General features: G+C 35.9%; 1 protein-coding gene across 1 annotated transcript in view; it reads right to left on the bottom strand.

Moving 5' to 3' along the window:
* LOC140522793 (maestro heat-like repeat-containing protein family member 1) overlaps window positions 1-19,591 on the bottom strand; it is a 128,899-nt gene that overhangs the window by 79,810 nt on the left and 29,498 nt on the right. The window contains 1 exon segment of the mRNA XM_072638051.1: window positions 1,246-1,313. Coding sequence (XP_072494152.1) covers window positions 1,246-1,313 — 68 coding nt within the window.

Genomic DNA, 19,591 nt, shown 5'->3' on the forward strand with positions numbered 1-19,591 from the left:
GGATAAAGTTTAAACTCCTGAGGTAAGCATTCAAGGCCATCCACAATCTAGATGAATTGATTTTCCTTTCCAATATTATCTCCTATTATTTTCCTATAAAATATCTGCCTCAGACAAATTATACTCACTGTTCCCTGGTTAGTTGATTGCTGTCCTTCACTCTCCAAAATGAAATCACTATGCTGGGGTTAAGGTACAATGTATTCGACTATGGATGATCCTCCTTCCCTCCTTCCTCCTCCTCCCTCTTTCTTCTTCCTTCCTTCCTTCCTTCCTTCCTTCCTTCCTTCCTTCCTTCCTTCCTTCCTTCCTTCCTTCCTTCCTTCCTTCTTTCTTTCCTTCCTTCCTCCTTCCCTCCTTCCTTCCTCCCTCCTCCTCCTCCTCCTCCTTCTTCTCTTCACCCCCTCCTTCTCTTCACAAAGTTATATTGTTATAGCTTAGATGAAACTCGGATGTTGGAGGATCATAGGCCAAAGCAGGGATTCTTATCCAGGGCTATGTAGACTTGTTTTCTTTAATATTTTGATAAGCATATTGCAACATACTTGGTTTCCCTTGGAATCCTATGTATTTTCTTTCATAAATTTAAAAGCATTATTCTGAGAAGGTTCTATATGCTTCACTAGACTGCCTAGCATGATAATGACACAAAGTAATGTTAAGAGTTCCTGATCTAGAGCTAGAATGAACCTCAGAGATCCTTTATTTTAACTCTCCTCTTGTATGAATAGAGAAATTAGGGCCTGGGGAGGTTAAGGGACTTTCCCTTTAGTAGCAAGCATCAGAAATGGGGTTTGAACCCAAGGCTACTGGGCCAATATTCTTTTGATTCCACCACACTTTGTCTTACTTAATACAACTGATTTGTTCAAAGTTCTATGACAAGTTGTTCATGGAACCAGTTCTGTCAAAGTGACTCCAGGTACTCTTGATCAGGGAAATTGGTGATCATATGTGACATGGGTCTTGATCAGTCTTTAAATATAATTACTTTGAATTCAGAGAAGGGGCCCAAATTTGACTAGTTGGACTTGTTTTAGTTCTATACATAGAGGGGAAGGAGGGTATCAATTTTTGCTTCAAGTTCACCTTGGGAAGAATCATCTTGAGAAAGTTTTTATTATGATTAACTACCAACTTTTAACCAAAATTGACTTTGGGTCAGGCTGCCCCTGTACTAGATTCCTTTGTACCAATTCTTGACATTTAGATATAAAAAAAATCCAAGGTACTTGTCTTACTCACCATTAGTTGCAAGAAAAGGAACTGAGGGGTTGGGGTTCTTCTGTTTCCTGTAGGCATGATGATTGTTCCTGTGATTAAGGAGAAAAATCCATCACATCTTCAGCTTTGCATTGGAAAAAAAATTTAAGTGGGAACAGTTAAAAAAAAATAAGGCCATAGAGTTTTGTTCATGTTGTGCCTGTACCTGTGAAATCTTTGGTGTAAGGAACTTCTGATGTGGAAATTCCCTCGACTAATTTAGAGGGAGAACTTCTCTGTAATGCATTGACTGAGCCACTGAGTGACTAAGTGACTTTTTCATGATTACATAAGTAGGATCTATCAGAAGGCAGAACCTGAACCCAGGTGCTCCTGGCTCTAGTATTTTCTATCCACTGTGCCACATGCCCCCTCTAACTAAAGTATATTTGGAAACTAAGCCTGTGATTTCATTGATGTAGGGAATTTATAGTGAGGAACTTCCCTCTAATATTGAAAATAATCAACTGCCCTGCAACAGTCTCCTTTAAAATTCAATTTATTTTCAGTATCAAATTCTCTCCCTCTTCCTCCTGACTTCCATTCATTGAAAAAGCAAGAAAAATAAAATCCACTACAAATGTCTATCTATCTGTGCTCATCCTTCATTTTCAAAGAAGACAGTGACATCAGAGAAATGATGACATGACTTGCATTTGACTTTGTTTTGAGGGAGTGAGGGCTGTGCAAGGTCACCAACCTTACTTTCTCCTCCTGAGCCATCTAGGTCCAATGACCAGATATTCATCAGGATCAAATATGTGTAGTCATACAAAACAAATTTCTGTATTAGCCATATTAAAAAAAAGAGCAAGGAAAAGAAATAGAAAGTAATATGCTTCAACCTACACTCTTGAGTCCTTTAGTTCTTTTTCAGAGCATGTTTCATCACGAGACCTTTGAAACTCTTGCTGGGTATTGAGTTGATTGTGTCTTTCAGAACTGATTATCTTTACAATATTGCTGTTTTCATGTAAATTGTTGTCCTCTTTCTGCTCACTTCACTTTGCCTTAGGTTCATACAAGTCTTCTCAGGTTTTTCTAAAACCATTTCCTCACAATTTTTTAGAGAATAATAGTATTCCAAAATATTTGTAAATCAAAACTTTAGATGCCACCCATGTTCAGCCATTCCAAGTTGATGGGGCATCTCCTCAGTTTTCTAACTTTTTGCACTCTCAAGGTCTCTCTCAAGAACTTTAAATTTGATTGTGCAACATAGGAGTCACTGGCACAGGACCACTCAGCATGGCATGCCCGCATCAGAAAGGTTTGCTGTGCTCTTTGAGCAAAGCAGAATTGAGACAGCACAAAGTAAACGCAGGATGCGCAAATTTGGGATATTCACTCCAAATATTCACAAGGACTATCTGTGCCCAACCTGTGGTAGAGCAGCTAGACACAATGAAATTTCACTTTACAATGGTGATTTCATTTTGGTCCTCTTTGAAGACGAAGGACAACAACCAATCAATTCTTTGCTACCACAGAAGGAGTGAAAAATAAATATTTTTGTACATATGGGTCTTCCCCCTCTTTCTTTGGCTTCTATGGGGGTAGAGATGTAGTAATGATATTGTTGGGTAGTATGCGCAGTTTAATAGTTTTTGAAGAATAGTTCCAAATTACTTTTCACAAGAGTTGAGTTCACAGCTCTACCAATAGTATACATGTTTTCCTAAATCCCTCCCAACATTTGTCATTTTCCTTTTTTTGTCTTCTTTGACAATCTGATGAGTATGAGGTACTACCTTAGAGTTGTTTTAATTTGTATTTCTCCGATTATTAAGAACATTTTTATATGCCAGTTGATTGCTTTTATTTCTTCCAATGAAAATTACTTATTTAAATCCTTTGACCATTTATCAGTTAGGGCAATGGTTCTTATTCTTTTTAAATTGACTAAGTTTCCTGCATACTTTAAAAATAAAACCTTTATCAGAGAAACTTGTTGAAGAGATTTTTTCCCCGTAGTTTCCTGTTTTTCTTCTAATTTTAGCTGCTTTGGGCTTTTTGTATACAATCTTTTTAATTTTAGGTAATTAAAATTACCCATTTTACCTCCTTTGAACCTCTCTACCTTTTGTTTGGTCATGAACCTGATGGATAATTTCTCCCATGTTCTTCGAATTTGCTTATGATATCACTCTTTAAGTCTAAATAATGTACTAATGTTAAGCTTATCTTGATAGATGGTGTGATTTTTGGTCAATGCCTAGTTTCTTTCTTTCTCTTTTCCAATTTTCCCAATAGTTTTTCTCAACTAGTGAGTCCTTGACCCAATAGATGGGATCATTGCACTTATTACTTATTTATTATTTAACATAGGTTACTGTGCTTATTTGCTTTTGCATGTTGTGTACCTAATTTGTTCCATTGATTGTTTCACTCTATTTCTTATCTGATACAAAATTATTTTTGATGATTATAGTTTTAGGATGACATAGTTTGAGATCTAATATTGTTAATCCCCTTCTTTCGCATTTTTAAATGAATGCTTTGATATTCTTGACCTTTTGTTTCACCAGATGATTTTTGTTGTGATTTTTTTCAAGCAGCATAATGTTATTTTTTAGTAATTTGATTGCTGTGGTACTGAATACATAAATTACTTTAGGTATTATTTTCATTTTTATTATGTTGTTTTGGTCTGAACCCTGAGGAATTAGTATTTCTCCAATTATTTAGAACTGTCTTTATTTGTGTAAAGAGTGCATTATAATGGTGTTCATATAGTTACTGCATCTATTTTATCAGGTAGACTCCCACATCTTCTATACTATCTATATTTATTTCAAATGGAATATCTCTTATTGCAGGATTTACAGGATTGCAGGATTTTATACAAAAATGCTGATAATTTGCATCAACTCATTTTATATCCTGTAACTTAGACGAAGTTGTTAATTTTTCATTTTTTAAAATAACTCTAGGGTTCTCTAAGCAAAACATCATAAGATCTGGAAAGAGTAAGAGTTTTGTTTCCTCATTGCTTATACTTATTCCTTCAACATTGTTTTCTTATCTTATTGAACTAGCCAGAATAAGAATGTTTTTATTTCATTTCTGTAAATCTCTCCTTTGATTTGAAGAATTTCTATTTTGGTGTTTAATTTGGGGTTTTTAATGTGTTGGTGTTCATTTTTTTTGTTATATTTCCAATTCATCTATTCTTTTTCTTTTTTGTAGATATAAAATTTCCTCTTTGTATTGCTTTGACTGTATTCCACAAATTTTGGTATGCTATATCATTATTGTCATTATCTTCAGCTAAATTATTAAACTTTTTTTCTAATTTGTTCTTTGATACTCTCATTCTTAAAATTAAGTTTAGCTTCATTTAATTTTAAATGGATACTTCAAAGGGTCTTTATTGGATGCAACTTTGGTCAGAAAAGAGGCATTTTAATATTTCTGTGTCTTAGCATTTATTTGTGAGTAATTTTCTTTGCCCTAATACATGATCAGTTTTTGTAAAAGTGTCACGTACAGCTAAGAAAGAAATATTCTCCTTTCTATTCCCATTCAATACTCTTCAGGATCTAACTTTTTAGAATTTTATTCTCTTTAATTTCTTATTTATTTTATGAATAAATTTATCTGAATCTGAGAGGGGTAACTATTATAGTTTTATTTCATCCTGTAACTTATCTAACTTTTCCTTAATAATTTAGATGCTATGCCATTTGGTGCATATATGTTCAGCACTGATATTAATTCACTATCTATAGTACTTTTCAGTAAAATGCAGTTTCCATGTTTTTACTTTTATTAGTTCTATTTTTGTTTTGTTTTGTCTGTGATCACAATTGCCAGCCATCTTTTATTTTAACTTCAGCTGAATAATTATTTTAACTCTAGGTGTATTTTATTGCTTTAAGTGTGTTTCTGTAAACACATAGTTATATATAGTCAGAGCTTGGTTTCTAATCCATTCTGTTACCCTTTTCTATCTTATAGGCAAATTCAATTCATTCACATTTATGATTGCTAACTATGTATTTTTCTCTATCCTATTTTATTATTCTTCTCTTTTCTCCTCTTCCTCCTTTAAGAATCTGTTTTGCTTCTGACCACTTCCTCCTTTAATCTACCCTCACTCTTACTTTCTCTTCCCACCCTTTTTCCTCCCTACTTCCCTATTGCGTAAGAGGAATTGCTATACCCAACAGCATATGTATGTTTATTCTTTCCCCCTTGAACCAGCTCAGATAAGAATGAGGTTCAAATATTACCCACTACTCCTGTTGCCTCCTCCATTGATCTGTTTTACAAGTCAGTTTTTTTCCACCAGATATTTTATATTTTGTGCTATTTTTGGAGTCATTAGCTTCCATTCAACTAATTTTAATTTTTAAGAAATTACTTTCTTTGGTAAGGTTTTGCATCTCTTCTACCAAGTTGTTTATTCTTTTTTGGCTAGCTCTCATTTCGTTTCTTATTTTTTCCCATTGTTTTTATTACTACTCTTATTTAGTTTTTGAAATCTTTTTTGATTTTTTTAAATCTCTTTTTAAAATGTTTCCTTGGAATTCTTCTTGAGCTTGTGTCCAATTTGCATTTTTCCTTTGAAGCTTTGCTTGTGGATATTTTCAACTTATTATCTTTTTCTGTGTTTATGTCTTGAGCTTCCCTACCATCATAGTAGCTCTTTATGGTTGAGTTATTTTTTATTTACACATTCTTCTAGCCAGTCAAGAGACCCTCAATGTTAGAGTTGAAGTCTGCTCACTTCTGGGAGTGAGATGGGGAAGATGCCCTGACCTTCTATTGTTTTCACAGTTCACAGTTTTTAGTGTTTCCAAAGTGACGTGACCTGGGGAAAAGGCCTATTCACAGGCCTCCTGGTCTGAGTTCAGCAAGTTCCTAACCCAGGTTTGAGTCTGTTGGCTTGTGTGTAGTTATTTGGTAGACTGTTGCTGGATTTAGTACCTGTTAGCCTGCTGAGAAATTCTGCACGTTCAGAGTATCATGTTCATCCTTCATTGCCAAAGAAGACCATGCCATCGAGAAATGATGACATGACTTGCACTTGACTTTGTTTTGAGTGAAGAAGGGCTGTGCTAGTTACCAGCCTCACTTCTTCTCCAGAGCCATCTGTCATCCAGTGACCTGATATTCCTCAGAAAGCTGACTGGAGATGGCCCAGGATGCACTGGGAGACCTTGGGCCCCTTATGCCAAGGTCTTTGCAGGTACTCACTTAGGGTGAGGCAACACTCAAACTGGGTTTTCAAGGGGCCCCCTGCCAAGGGCTCCTGGACCCCCTAGCTTTACAGTGATTATCAATAGTAACTGTTGCTGTTTCCCACCCAGCCTGATATCTTTGTTTTTCTTGACCTTGTTAAAGGGGCTATGCCCTGACCACTTAAACAGGCCTATTCAATGAATGGGTGTTACTCACTCTAAGTGAGTACCTGAAAAGACCTTGGCATAAGGAGCCCAAGGTCTCCCAGTGCATCCTGGGCCATCTCCAGTCAGCTTTCTGAGGAATATCAGGTCACTGGATTCAGATGGTTCTGGAGGGGAAGTGAAGCTGCCGCCCTTGCACAGCCTTCCTTCACTCAAACCGATGTTCAGAGTAATTGAACTGTTGAATCCCCTTTGATTCTGATCTCTTTACCTGATTTTTCCACTTATGTCCTAGGTTAAAGGTTATAATTGAATCATTGATCTTTTCTTGGTCCCAGAACCACATGGCTAAAATTCTGGAATTTTTTGTGCTAAGTACTTGGCTAGGGCCCTGCTTTTGCTTATTTATGGCCACTCCTCTCTGTCCTGGATCTGTGACCAGGAACTGGGTAACAGGTGATAGAGTTGTCAGATGGTACCCATTTCTGTTTCCAATACCAGTTCAGAGGTCCCCTGAGATCTCTTTATGCTCTGATGCTTTATCTCAGTTCCTTTCCTATCTCTGGGTGCTGGAATGCTACCAGTCCACTATAGTGTAGGTGCTGGTCTAAAAGTTAGAACTGAGTCACCCTTCTGTTTCTGGGCCCAGAGCCATAGAGCTAAGTTTCTATAATTTGTTTAAAGTCAATGTTTGGTTGCCCTTGCTCTGTCTTGGCTGCTCCTTTCTGCCCTGGATCATCCTGGAAGTTGATCATGGATGACAGAGTTGCCAGATGGCACCTGTTCCTGCTCCCAGTGCTAGTTCAGAGGTCCACTGGGATCTCTTTTTGTCTTGGTGCATTCTACCCTAGTGCTCTCACCAAGTTTTCTTTCTATCCCTGGTCCTTGAATGATCCCAGTCCACAAAAGTTGCCAAATGTTGTGTTCCTGACAAATCTCACCCCCAGTGTCCATAAACCTCTCTGTTTAAGATGCCTTCAGCTGGAAAAATGACTCATTGTGACATTTTCTTGGCATTCTTGATCAGAATTCAGTACCTTATTTTCTAGGTAGCTGTGGAGAAGGTCTTGTGGGAGAGTTAGGCAAAAAATGCTGACTGACTCTGTCATTGTTGCAGTTGATTCTTTGTTCTTGAAGAGAACCAGTGACATATGAAGGGCAATGTCTTGACTTGCAAGTGAATTGAATTAAAGTGAGCCAGAGATGTGCAGTTATAGGCCTCACTCTCTCCTCCAGAGTTATCAGAGTCCAGTAACAAGACATAGCCCTGAGCCTGGAGTCAGGAAGATCTGAGTTCAAAGCTGGCTTGAGATGTTTACCAACTATGTGACCCTGGGCAAGTCATCTCTGTTTGCTTCAGTTTTCCCTACATGAGGATAATAATAGCACCTTACCTCATAGGCTATTGTAAGGATTAAATGAAATAAAATTTATCAGCATTTATATGATATTTATAAACATCTATAGAGTGCTTACTATGTGCTGGACACTGCATTTGGCACAGGGTACATTGTAGTAGGCAATCTGCAAATGCTTATTCTCTCCTCCTTGACCTTTGTTGTTTTCCAGTAGAACTGCTCAGGTAGCATTATTCTATTACTGCCTTGCTATGTGACCTTGACTGAGTTAATGAGCTTGTCTCTATTTCCACTTTTGAAACAATTTATATTGATATTTTTATTATTATATCACATTCATTTCCCAAAATATCTCTTCTCTGTCCTGTTCCCAGGGAGCTATTCCTCATAGAAAATAAAGGAAAATAAAATCATTCTGCAAAATTAGCCAATACATCAACCAAGCCCAATATTATATGCAGTATTCTGTGCCTTGAGTGGGGTAGGAAAGTGGTGCAGTGGATAAAGTGCCAGGCCTGGAGTCAGCAAGACTCATCTTTATGACTTTAAAGAGGACTTTAGACACTTACTAGCTGTGTGATCCTGGCCAACTCATCTAACCTTGCCTGCCTCTGTTTCCTCATCTATAAAATGAGCTAGAGAAAGAAATGGCAAAGCACTCCAGTATTGTTGCCAGGAAAACATCAAATAGGGTCTTGAAGAGATGGACACAACTGAAAATGACTGAACAATGCCAACAGCATCCAAAATGCCTAACTTTTTAAGACATCTGAGGGAGGTGTATTCTCATTTCCTTTTTTTTGGAGCCAAGTTTGTTCTTCAGAATTTCACAGCAGTCATTTTGACATTTTTTTTTGACTGTTACTTTTTCCACTTACATTGTTGCGATTACATCTAAGTTCCAATTAGTGAAACAGTGAGTCCTCTGAAGTGGTCTCCTGTATTGGGATCTGTACAATTTGAAGTTATAATTAGTGAAATATGATCACTTTTTTGCAGTTCAATGGAAATATTCAGTGCAAATGCAAATAATGAGACCCAGGTCAGGGGAATTAATTATTTGCACTAATCAGGATCTGGCTTGTCTTTACGTATATTGTTTTCTTTTGTTCCATTTACTTTACTGTGCATTACTTCATGTAAATCTTCCCATAATTCTCTATATTGTTGATATATATCTATTTCTATATATGTATATCTATATCTATCTACCATTTCTTACAGTACATCAGCTATGAGATAACTAGGTGCCATAGTGGATAGAGTGTTGGACTTGGACTCAGGAAGACCTGAGTTCAAATTCTGCATCAGACACTTACTAATTCTGTGACCTTGGGCAAGTCACTTAATCCTTTTGAGTCTCAGCTTTCTCATCTCTAAAATGGAGACAATTCTAATACCTACCTCGTAGGGTTGTTTTGGGGAACAATAAGAATATGTATATGTAATGTGGGTATATACGCATATATGAGAAATTTCATCTATATATGGAGTTGTACATATATTTATATATATTGCTTTGAATTCTTTTTATAAACTTCAAAATACTATACAATATAGCTATTATTTTTATTATTATCAGTTTTCTTAGTTGTTTTAAAATATATATGTTAGAAATATTAGCAATATCAACTAATGATGAAAAAAACTGGCAGTCCATCATAGCTCCCCTTCCTCATCCAAATAATTTTTCACAGTTGTGTCAAAAAAACCCACAACCCAGCTTCATGTGAATATTTTCACAAATTACGATTAGTCACAGAGGAGCAACTTTACAAATCAGAAATAAGATCTTCAAGTATTGCTGTCAAGTGTTATTCAAATTATTTCAACCTTGCAGTTGAATAACAACAGACATTTTGAATTAATTAATCAGATTAAAGAATCTAGGCTTTTTCTCATTAGTCTCAGGGTTGGGCATGGAAAAAGATAGATGTATTCGTGAGAAACATTTTTAATTGGTAAGAATAATCTGTAATCATGATTTACGTGTGTTTAGTATTGTGTGTGATGTGTCAAATGTTCTAGGCTGATATATATTTCATGACTGTTAAGAAAATCATCAATTTCATAATGCTAAGAGATATGCCACTACTGTTGAAATATGTGAGAAGCATGCATAGGTATGGTGGCCCAGGAATTTTAACTAGCTTATATTTGTAACTGTCAAATAATGCTGTATGCTTTTACTGCCTGCTGTTAATAACTCCTACTATAATTAGAAATAAATTTTTCATTCTGTTGAAGGAGAAAAGCTTCAGAAGTTATTTAGCTAAAAAGCTAACAGACTTAATAACTGTGACTCAGTATGTGTCTTGGAAACTAAGGCTGGTGACATTTGAACAGCCCTTCCTCACTCAAATCAAAGTCAACTGCAAGTCATGTCATCATCTCCCTGATGTCATGGTCCTCTTTGAGAATGTTTGTCCTTTGTTTTCAAAGAAGACATCAGAGAAATGATGACATGACTTGCACTTGACTTTGTTTTGAGTGAGGGAGGGCTGTGCAAGTCAGCAGCCTCACTTTCTCCTCCTGAGCCATCTGGATCCAGTGACCAGATATTCATCAGGATGACTGGAGATGGCCCAGGATGCAATGGGAGACCTTGGCCTATTCAGGTACTCACAGAATGTGGTGATACCCATTCAGTGAATAGGCCTCTTTAAGGAGTAATCAGAAGCAATCAGTAATTTTTGAGAATGAAGGACAAATACAACATGTGTCTTGGACAAAGTTGGTAAACTTCATGTGTGAGTTATAGTGAATTTTATGACTTGTCATAGATGAATAAAAATATCATTAAAATGGTATGAATAAAGCAGGATAAATAGACACACACAGACACACACACAGCATACAGATACACTCACACACATACACATATGTGCATGCACACACATACACACATGTGGAAATATTTGATCCTGAATACCATCTTTTCACTCATATGTTTTATTTCTGCTAAATGGATACTGGAAATAATATTCTTTAACTCAACCAACAATTAGTGTTTTTCACACAGTTGACATTCTTTGCCTGTGATAAATTCTTCATGGAGATGTTCTATTACAGTATATGGGAGACACTGCTTCATTTTTCCCAACCTGATTTAGACTTCCACCCTCCTTGTCTCCCTTCAGAACAACAGAATTCCAGAATGGCAGAGACCTTGGAGTTCATTTTTGCCAAAACTTTGCTTCTTTTTCTTTGGATACCTCCAGCAAAGCTCTTAAATTCCTTGGGCTTCAGTTGCCTTATATGTGCTTACTACTTCTACTTTTCTGCATTTCTTTATGAAGTTTTTAAACCTTACCACACGGCCATTATAAAATACTGTGAACAATTGAGAATATCAATACTTCCTTTTATACTCATTTAATAATCACCAGAGAGCTTTTACTCCCTCACATTTCTAACATTTTATTTAGTTCCTTAAACTGCTATAATTGTCTAAGTCTGAAAAGGTACTATTAGATCCCCAACAACTATTATTTTTTGCTGTCTTTTTCCTCCCATGTTGATTAAGTTTTCCATTAAGTACTTAAAGGCTAGGCCATCCTCTTCATAGATATTAAGTAATGGCATTATTTTTTTTATTGTGGTGACTTTAATAATCATGTAATTTTCCTGTTTATCTCACTTAATAATGTTTATTTGTCTAAGATCATGATTGCTTACCCTTGCTTTTTGAGTTCACCTAAATCATAAAAAATTTCACTTTGCCTCTCCCTTTTTGTTTCTATATGAATCTTGTTTCTGGTTTATTTCTTATAAACAATATATATTTTAGATACTCTTCTCTAATTATTTCTAGGGTTTTCTTCCCTTTTACAGTTGCATTCATCCCATTCATGTTCATAGTTATGTTACTGTTATTGGTTGTGTCATTATTAATTTTCTTGTTTACCTCCATCATATCCTCCTACAATTTTCTTTTCACCCCTACCCCATCCTCTATTAACAAAAAAGGTGATGGTGAAAGAGGAGTGTGATCAACACAAGTGTTCAGTAAGTGAATTCACCTCTCTCTTCTCCTCTGTCCCACCTCTTAGGGTTGTGAGGATCAAATATTTGCACGTGTATGTACGTGTGTGCATGCGCATATGTGTATGTGTGTGCACGTGTATATGTATGCTGTGTGTCTGTGTGTATCTATTTATCCTGCTTTAAAATGTAAAGTTCTGCCAGGACAACATTGTACACAGTAACAACAACATCGTGTAATGATCAACCATGATTGACTTAGCTCTTCTCAGTAAAACAATGGTCCAAGGCAATTCCAAAAGACACATGGCAGAAAATGCTATCCACATCCAGAGAAAGTGCTGATGGAGTCTGAATGCAGATTGAAGCATATTATTTTCAGTTTATTTTTTCCACAGCTTTTTTCCTTTTATTCTGTTTCTTCTTATACAATGTGATTAATATGGAAATATGTTTTACGTGATTGCACATATGTTATATGTATATATATATGTATATATATATATATATCCTATATCAAATTGCTTACTGTCTTAGGGAGGAGGGAGAGAAAAAATTTTGAACTCAAAATTTTATTAAAAAATGTTAAAAATTGTCTTTACATGTAATTGGAAAAAATAAAATACTATTTAAAAGAAAAAGTACTTTAAAATATTATTTAAAGAATTTATTTACAATAAATTTATTTATAATTGGCATATGATATATAATAATTAATGTAATTATATAAAATTATAAAGAAATTTTTATTTAAAAATAAAAATTTCATTAAAATATAATTTAAAAGGAAAAATTTTATCAGTGTGGATATGAGAAGCTTTAAAAATCCACCAATTAAAGTATTTATTAAATACCTACTATGTACTAGGCATTTTGCTAAGCCCTGCAGACAAAATGATTAAAGCAAAATAGCTCCTATTTTTAAGAACCTTATATTCTAGTTGGAGTGAGGTAATGTGTATATACATATATGTATGTGTGTATATATGTATGTATGTATGTATGTGGGTACCTAGGTGGAGCAGTGGATGGAGTACTGGAGGGCCCAAGTTCAAATCTGTTCTCAGACACTTACTAGCTAGGTGACCCTGGCCAAGTCACTTCACCCTGTTTACCTCAGTTCCTCATCTGTAAAATGAACAGGAGATGGAAATGGCAAAGCACTACAGTATCTTTGCCAAGAAACTGCCAGATGAGGTCATGGAGAATCAGACATGTAGCTGAAACAACTCAACAACAAACCATATGTATATATGTGTACAAATAGAGACATAAATATGGAATATATACAAATAGAATATGGAATATATACAAAAGGAATCCAGAATAGTTTTGGAAAGGAGGACATATAGCCACAGGGATCAGGCAAAGCTTCTTATAGAGGATGGTATTTAAGATTTGAAGAAAACCAGGGATTCCAAAAGGCAGTGGTAAATAGGGAGAGCAGTCCAGACATGGGGGAAGTCCAATGAAAAGGCACAGAGAGGGAAAATTGAGTGTCTTGTAAGAAGTATAGGCAGTAGATAAGTATGATTGGACCATTGAATGGAATATCACATAAGAAGACCAGCAAGGTAGAAAGTGGAGCAGGCTGTGAATGAATGGAATAAATGCAATGAAAATGCATTTATTAAACACAAATATCATGCAGAGAAATTTATATTTTATACATGTCTTGGTTGATGGACTTCATGAATTGCTGTGGTAGAAAACAAAAGAAAGAAAATTTACTATCTGGTGGCCAGCACTATGTGATTAATCTCTCTGAATTTAGCTGGGTTGCTCCTCAGACAGCTGATAGAGTTTGTCACTGGATAAATAATGAAGCTTTTTTGGTTTGGTCAGACTTGCCAGAGATTTTCCTTCACTGATCCAGGATCACTTCTATGTCATGAGGTATTTGGCATAGAACTTTAGTGGAAGCTACGTAGAGATGAGTTATTGTTATGGGAGCAATGAAATCCCCAAATGGTCAATAACCGGCATTGGTTGTATTGAGTTGCTTTAAAATAGCTTTCTTATGAATCCAAGGTCTTGCTATTAACAATGATCATTATAATATATGGCATATTTCAATTTCCTTTTGTAGTTCCATCTATGAGCAATGAGTAGGATTGTGACATTTTCTGTTTGTAGTAGATTTTACCCATTGTTGCTTCTATGGTACAATGGGTCAGCCATCTCATTGATAGGGGTACTCCTTCCAGTGGTTCAATCAATCAACAAACATTCATTAAATGTCTACTATGTACCAAGCACTGTACTAGGATCTGGAGACTACAAAGACAAGAGTGAAATAGCTCCTGCCTTCCAGAAGTTTGCCATCTAGATTATATGTTATATAGAAAACATATACAGGTATTTAGAGAATTGTAGGTTATGTAGAAAACTGATATAAGGTGACGGGAGAAAGGGAGGTTACTACAGCTCAGAGGAGGATCAAGAAAGGCTCCATGTAGAAGGTGATACTTGAACTGAGCTTTGAAGGAAACAAGACATTATAAGAGAAGAAGGTATTGATTGCTTTCTTAGGCATGGGAGACACCTAATGTAAAAGTACGAAGGTAGAAAATACAATGTTGTATAAGATATATAATAAGAAGAAGAATAAAAAGTCAGTTTGGCTGAAATGTTATGTATATACAAGAAAAAAAGTCTGGAAAGGTAAGTTGTAACCAGGGTATTAAGGGCTTTAAATGATGAAGAATCTGCTTCATCTTAGAAGCATTATAGAGTATGAATAAGGTAGTGATATGGCCAGACTTGGCTTTAGAAAAATCACTTTAATAGTCATGTATCAGAAGGACTGGAACAGGATAAGATTTAAGGCAAGGAGACCAAGTGGGAAGCAAAGGTCCAAAGAGGCTCTGAACAAAGGTGGTAGCAATGTGAATGGAAAGAAAAGCAGACATGAGAAGTCATGGATAAGTAGAAAATGACAATATTTGGAAATGAGTGGTTAATATGAGGTGAATAAGAGTGAAGAGATAAGGATGACACTAATGTGGTGAAACTAGGTTACTAGAAGGATAGTGGTATCCTAGACAAAAATATGGATGTCTAGAAGAAGAGTATATTTGATTGGGAGATTTGATTTTAATTCTGAACACATTGACTTCGAGATGTCTAAGGATATCTAGCTATAATGTACATTTGGTGACATGGTACTGGAGTTCAGGAAAGACACATAGATCTTGCAATCATCACCTAGATAAGATAATTAAATTAATGAGAGTGGATGAAATCATGGAGAGAAGAGGAAAAAACAGAATAAAGGGAATATATGCACAGTGAGGAATATATAATATAAATGATAACCCAGCTAAGGAGACTGAGAAGAAGCAGTTGGACAGGTTGAAGACCAAGAGAGGGTCAGCTTCACAATAACTCAGAGAGGAGAGATCATTCAGGAAAAGAATATGATTAACAGTATCAAATGTTGCAAAGAATAGCAAATATGCAAAGACTTTTACAGGAAATGATGTATTTATAATGAATAAAAAATCAAATGGCAATATTATGAAAACTAACAATACAATTGACCATATAAATAACAAAACCAGCGCAAATCGTATGATTATCTCAATAGATTTAGAAAAAGCTTTTGACAAAATATAATACTCCTTCCTATGAAAAATACTAGGAGGCATAGAAATAAATGGAGCTTTCCTTAAAATGAAGTATTATCTGACTAAAATAATTATTACGCATTATTTATAATGAGGATAAGCTAGAAACCTTTCCAATAAGATCAGGGGTGAAGCAAGGATGTCCACTATCTCCACTATTATTCAGTGCTGTACTGGTAGTGCTAGCTTTGGCAACAAGAGAAGAAAAAGAAATGGAAGGAACTGGAATAGGCAATGAGGAAATAAAACTGTCACTCTTTGCAGATGATATGATGGTATACTTAGAGAATCAACTAAAAAACTAGTTGCAGAAATTAACAACTTCAGCAAAGTTGCAGGATATAAAATAAACCCATGTACATAATTAGCATTTCTATATATTATCAACAAAGTCCAGCAGGAAGAGATAAAAAAAGAAATTTCATTTAAAATAACTATAGACAACATAAAATACTTGTGAGTCAACCTGCCAAGAGAAACTCAGGAACTATATGAAGACATTTACAAAACATTTTTCACAGCAATAAAGTCAAATCTAAACAACTGGAAAAATATTCATTGCTCATGGCTAAACTGAGCCAATATAATAAAGTGAACATTTCTACCTAAATTTATTTATATATTCAGTTTCTTACCAATCAAACTACCAAAAATTATTTTATACTGCTGGAAAAAATAACAAAATTCATCTAGAAGAATAAAGTCAAATATATTAAAGGAATAAGTGAAAAAAAGGTAAAGGAAAGTAGTCTGGTAGTAGCAGATTTCAAACTGTATTATGAAGTGGTAATCATCAAAATAATCTGATACCAGCTCAGAAATAGAGTGATGAATCAGTGGAATAGATTAGGTAACATCCAGTAGTAAATGACCATAGTAATATAGCGTTTGATAAACCACAAATTGCTTGCTTTCTCAAGGAGGGGCAAAGAGAGAGGGCGGGAGAGAGAAAGTTTGGGACTCAAAATAAAAAAAAATAATTTTTTAGACATGTAATTGAGAAAAAATAAATGAAAATAAATGAGAAAAAATTAAGAAGTCACTGGAACAGAAGAGTCAGAATGCAAAGAATTATGAAGTGAGGAGAGAACAGTGTAAGAATTTTTTCCTAGGAGTTTGACTGGCAAAAGGAAGAGAAATATAGAATTAGAATTTGAGCAAATGGTAGGATTTTGATATTGCAATTTTTTTTAAATCAAGGACACTCTGGAATGTTTGTAGCCAGCAGGAAAGACACCAATAGAAAGGGAGAGATTGAAGATTAGAGAGGTGGCATTTTTGGGAGGGGTGGTAATCTGCAGGGCATGGTGGAGGAAATGGGATATAGGATATATGTAGATGGCTTTGTATTGCAACCTCTTCATCAGAGACTTAAGTAAAGAAGCAGAGAGTGGGGGATGCTATAATGGGAGGGAAAGGGGTTCTGAGATGGACAAGAAGAAGCTGATATGAATGGCCTTTATTGGATTAGTCATTATATGGGATGCTCTGGAAACAATTAGCGAAGAGTGGAGGCATTGCCTTGCAAATCAAGGTCCCAGTTGAGATTAGGTCACATAAATGGAGTAGACTCAGTTGGCCCAGTTGTGTGAATTTCCCAGCCTCCATTAAATAATATGAGTAGGAACAAAGGAAGCAAATGGTGGGAGCACTGCTAGGCTGTGGTTTGGCAAGGGTGGTAAAACAGCAAAGGAACAAGGGGTTCAAGAATAATGGATGATACACAGTGGAACTGGGCAAGTTAGAGATTAGGACTGGGAATGGAAGAAAGTGAAGATAGAGTAGTGGTACTGGTCTGGGAAAGTGCTGAGGGGTAGAGGGATTGGAGGTCATGGTAAGGATTAAGAATAGATTTAGCAGGAGAAAGACATAGGGAAAGGTGGAAAGGAAAATAAGAAATTATGAGTGGATAAAAAGACATTTCAGAGCTCTTGGTCATAGAATTAATACATATGTGGGTGATGAGAGATTATAAATAATGACCATTTCTCCATAGCTGAAGAGGAGTAGGTCATGGAAGTTAATTAAATTGAGAAACATGGAAGTTAGAGTAGTTGAGGGAGGATTTGAGCTCCCTAGTAAAGGGGTGGGGGGAGGGAGGGAGTTGTCAGTCTGGAAAGGAAGACTGTTAACTAGGTACTGAATACCTTTAAAAAGTATGCAGAAATGACCTGTGGATTGATAGGTAATAGTCACAAGGATCTAGATCTATATAAAATAAATTTATATAGAATGAACTTCAAAGGAACAAGGCTGGGATAGCAGAGGGAAGAACCTTGAGTAGTAAAAGTATTCCTACTCTCCCCTCCTGCCCCAAGATCAGTGTGTTGAGAGGCATGAGATAAAATATAATCAGTTTTGGAAAGTATGTCCAAGAACACAATGTCACTTGTCAGAAGATTGATGAACCTCAAGAGGAAGAAATTCTAAATGAGAATCCCAGAGGGCACAGTAGAAGGGTTGGGCAGAGATGAAGTGTATCATTGGGGGAGTAGAGATGGGTCCAGATAGAAATCTAACCACTCCTTGTCATCCTGAGAATCTTTCCCATGTCTTTCCATAAATCAGAGGCATCCCACCAATATTATGTTCAGGGGGATCCTTCCTATAGATTTCTTGATATTGTGTGGATACCAATGGAATATTTAGTCTATCCCTCACAATTTCTTCATGACTAACTCATGTTCTTTTCTGGTTATAGATTTTTCTGATGACACCCTTTTCATCTCTACAACTGGTATAGTTAACTAGGGAAAATTATTCCACCATGGTTTCTGTTTGGTCAATTGCATATGTTCTTTGAAGTGTACATAAAAGCCATGAAGTGTATCTCTCTCATACTTGTTGGTGTAAGACTCACGAGACATCACGAATCCATATTCCATGTTAGCTATTGATTCCCTTCTAAATGTAGTTCCATGAAATCAATTCAATCTACTTTACATTTCAGACCCAGATTCCGCAAGAGAATGCTTGAAGGGCATTACTATGGTCATAAGGTCATGTAGAAAGGTCCAATTTTCAATGTTAAAGTTTCAAAATATCAAGTGGGGTTTGTTTAGTGAAGGGTTCCTAGATATGCCTATCTCAGAGGTCAAACTTATTCTCTCTTTTATGATTATCAGGTCACTGGTCAAGAATTACAAAGAGTCTTAGAGAAAGTTTAACGAAATGGCAATACTTAGAGCATTTTGGAATTTAGTGACATAGAATCATGGATTTAGAGCTAGAAGGAGCCTTTTTTGTGGTCCACTCTTAGCATTTTAAAAAGGAGACAACTGAGACTTAGAAAGGTTAGGTGGCTTGCATGTATGTCTTCTGGTACTTTTTTTTAAAGAACAGGATCAGTTTAGTGTCTTCAGAGGTTTCAGGTTCACTTCTTTAAAACAAAGTTAAAGAAATCCAAAGGTCCCAAAGTGAAAATGCAGAAAATATCAAATATATACATTATATGATCCAAAGATACTTAGCGATCCTTCAACATTTTGTTTATATTTGCAATCTCTGTAACAGACTATGAGAAAACATACTGAAAATGAGGTTTGGTAATAAGTCCCACAAGGTTAGCTTCTCAGCTTTGTGTGAGGAATCCTTCAGCCCTGGAGGCAGCATTGGCTTAATCAGTGACAGAGAAAATGAGCTAGGTCCTCCATAACTTTAATATGTATCTTCCTACGGGCTAAGAAGCATCAAGGACCTTCTTTCGCAGTTTCAGGATTTGGGGATAGTCTCCACTAATGGATCTTTTTCTTCCTTCCTTCCTTCCTTCCTTCCTTCCTTCCTTCCTTCCTTCCTTCCTTCCTTCCTTCCTTCCTTCCTTCCTTTCTTTCTCTCTTTTTTCTTTCTGTCTTTTTATCTTCCTTCCTTCCTTTTTTCTTCCTTTCTTTCTCTCTCTTTTTTTCTTTCCCTCCCTTCCTTTCTGTTTCTCATAGTGTCTATCTCTGTCTCTTTCTCTCTTCACATCAGCCTGAGAAGGGGAAGATTTTTTCTTTTTCTCCCTTCTACT

This window comes from Notamacropus eugenii, chromosome 2 (assembly GCF_028372415.1).
Source record: "Notamacropus eugenii isolate mMacEug1 chromosome 2, mMacEug1.pri_v2, whole genome shotgun sequence".
Lineage (NCBI taxonomy): Eukaryota > Metazoa > Chordata > Mammalia > Diprotodontia > Macropodidae > Notamacropus > Notamacropus eugenii.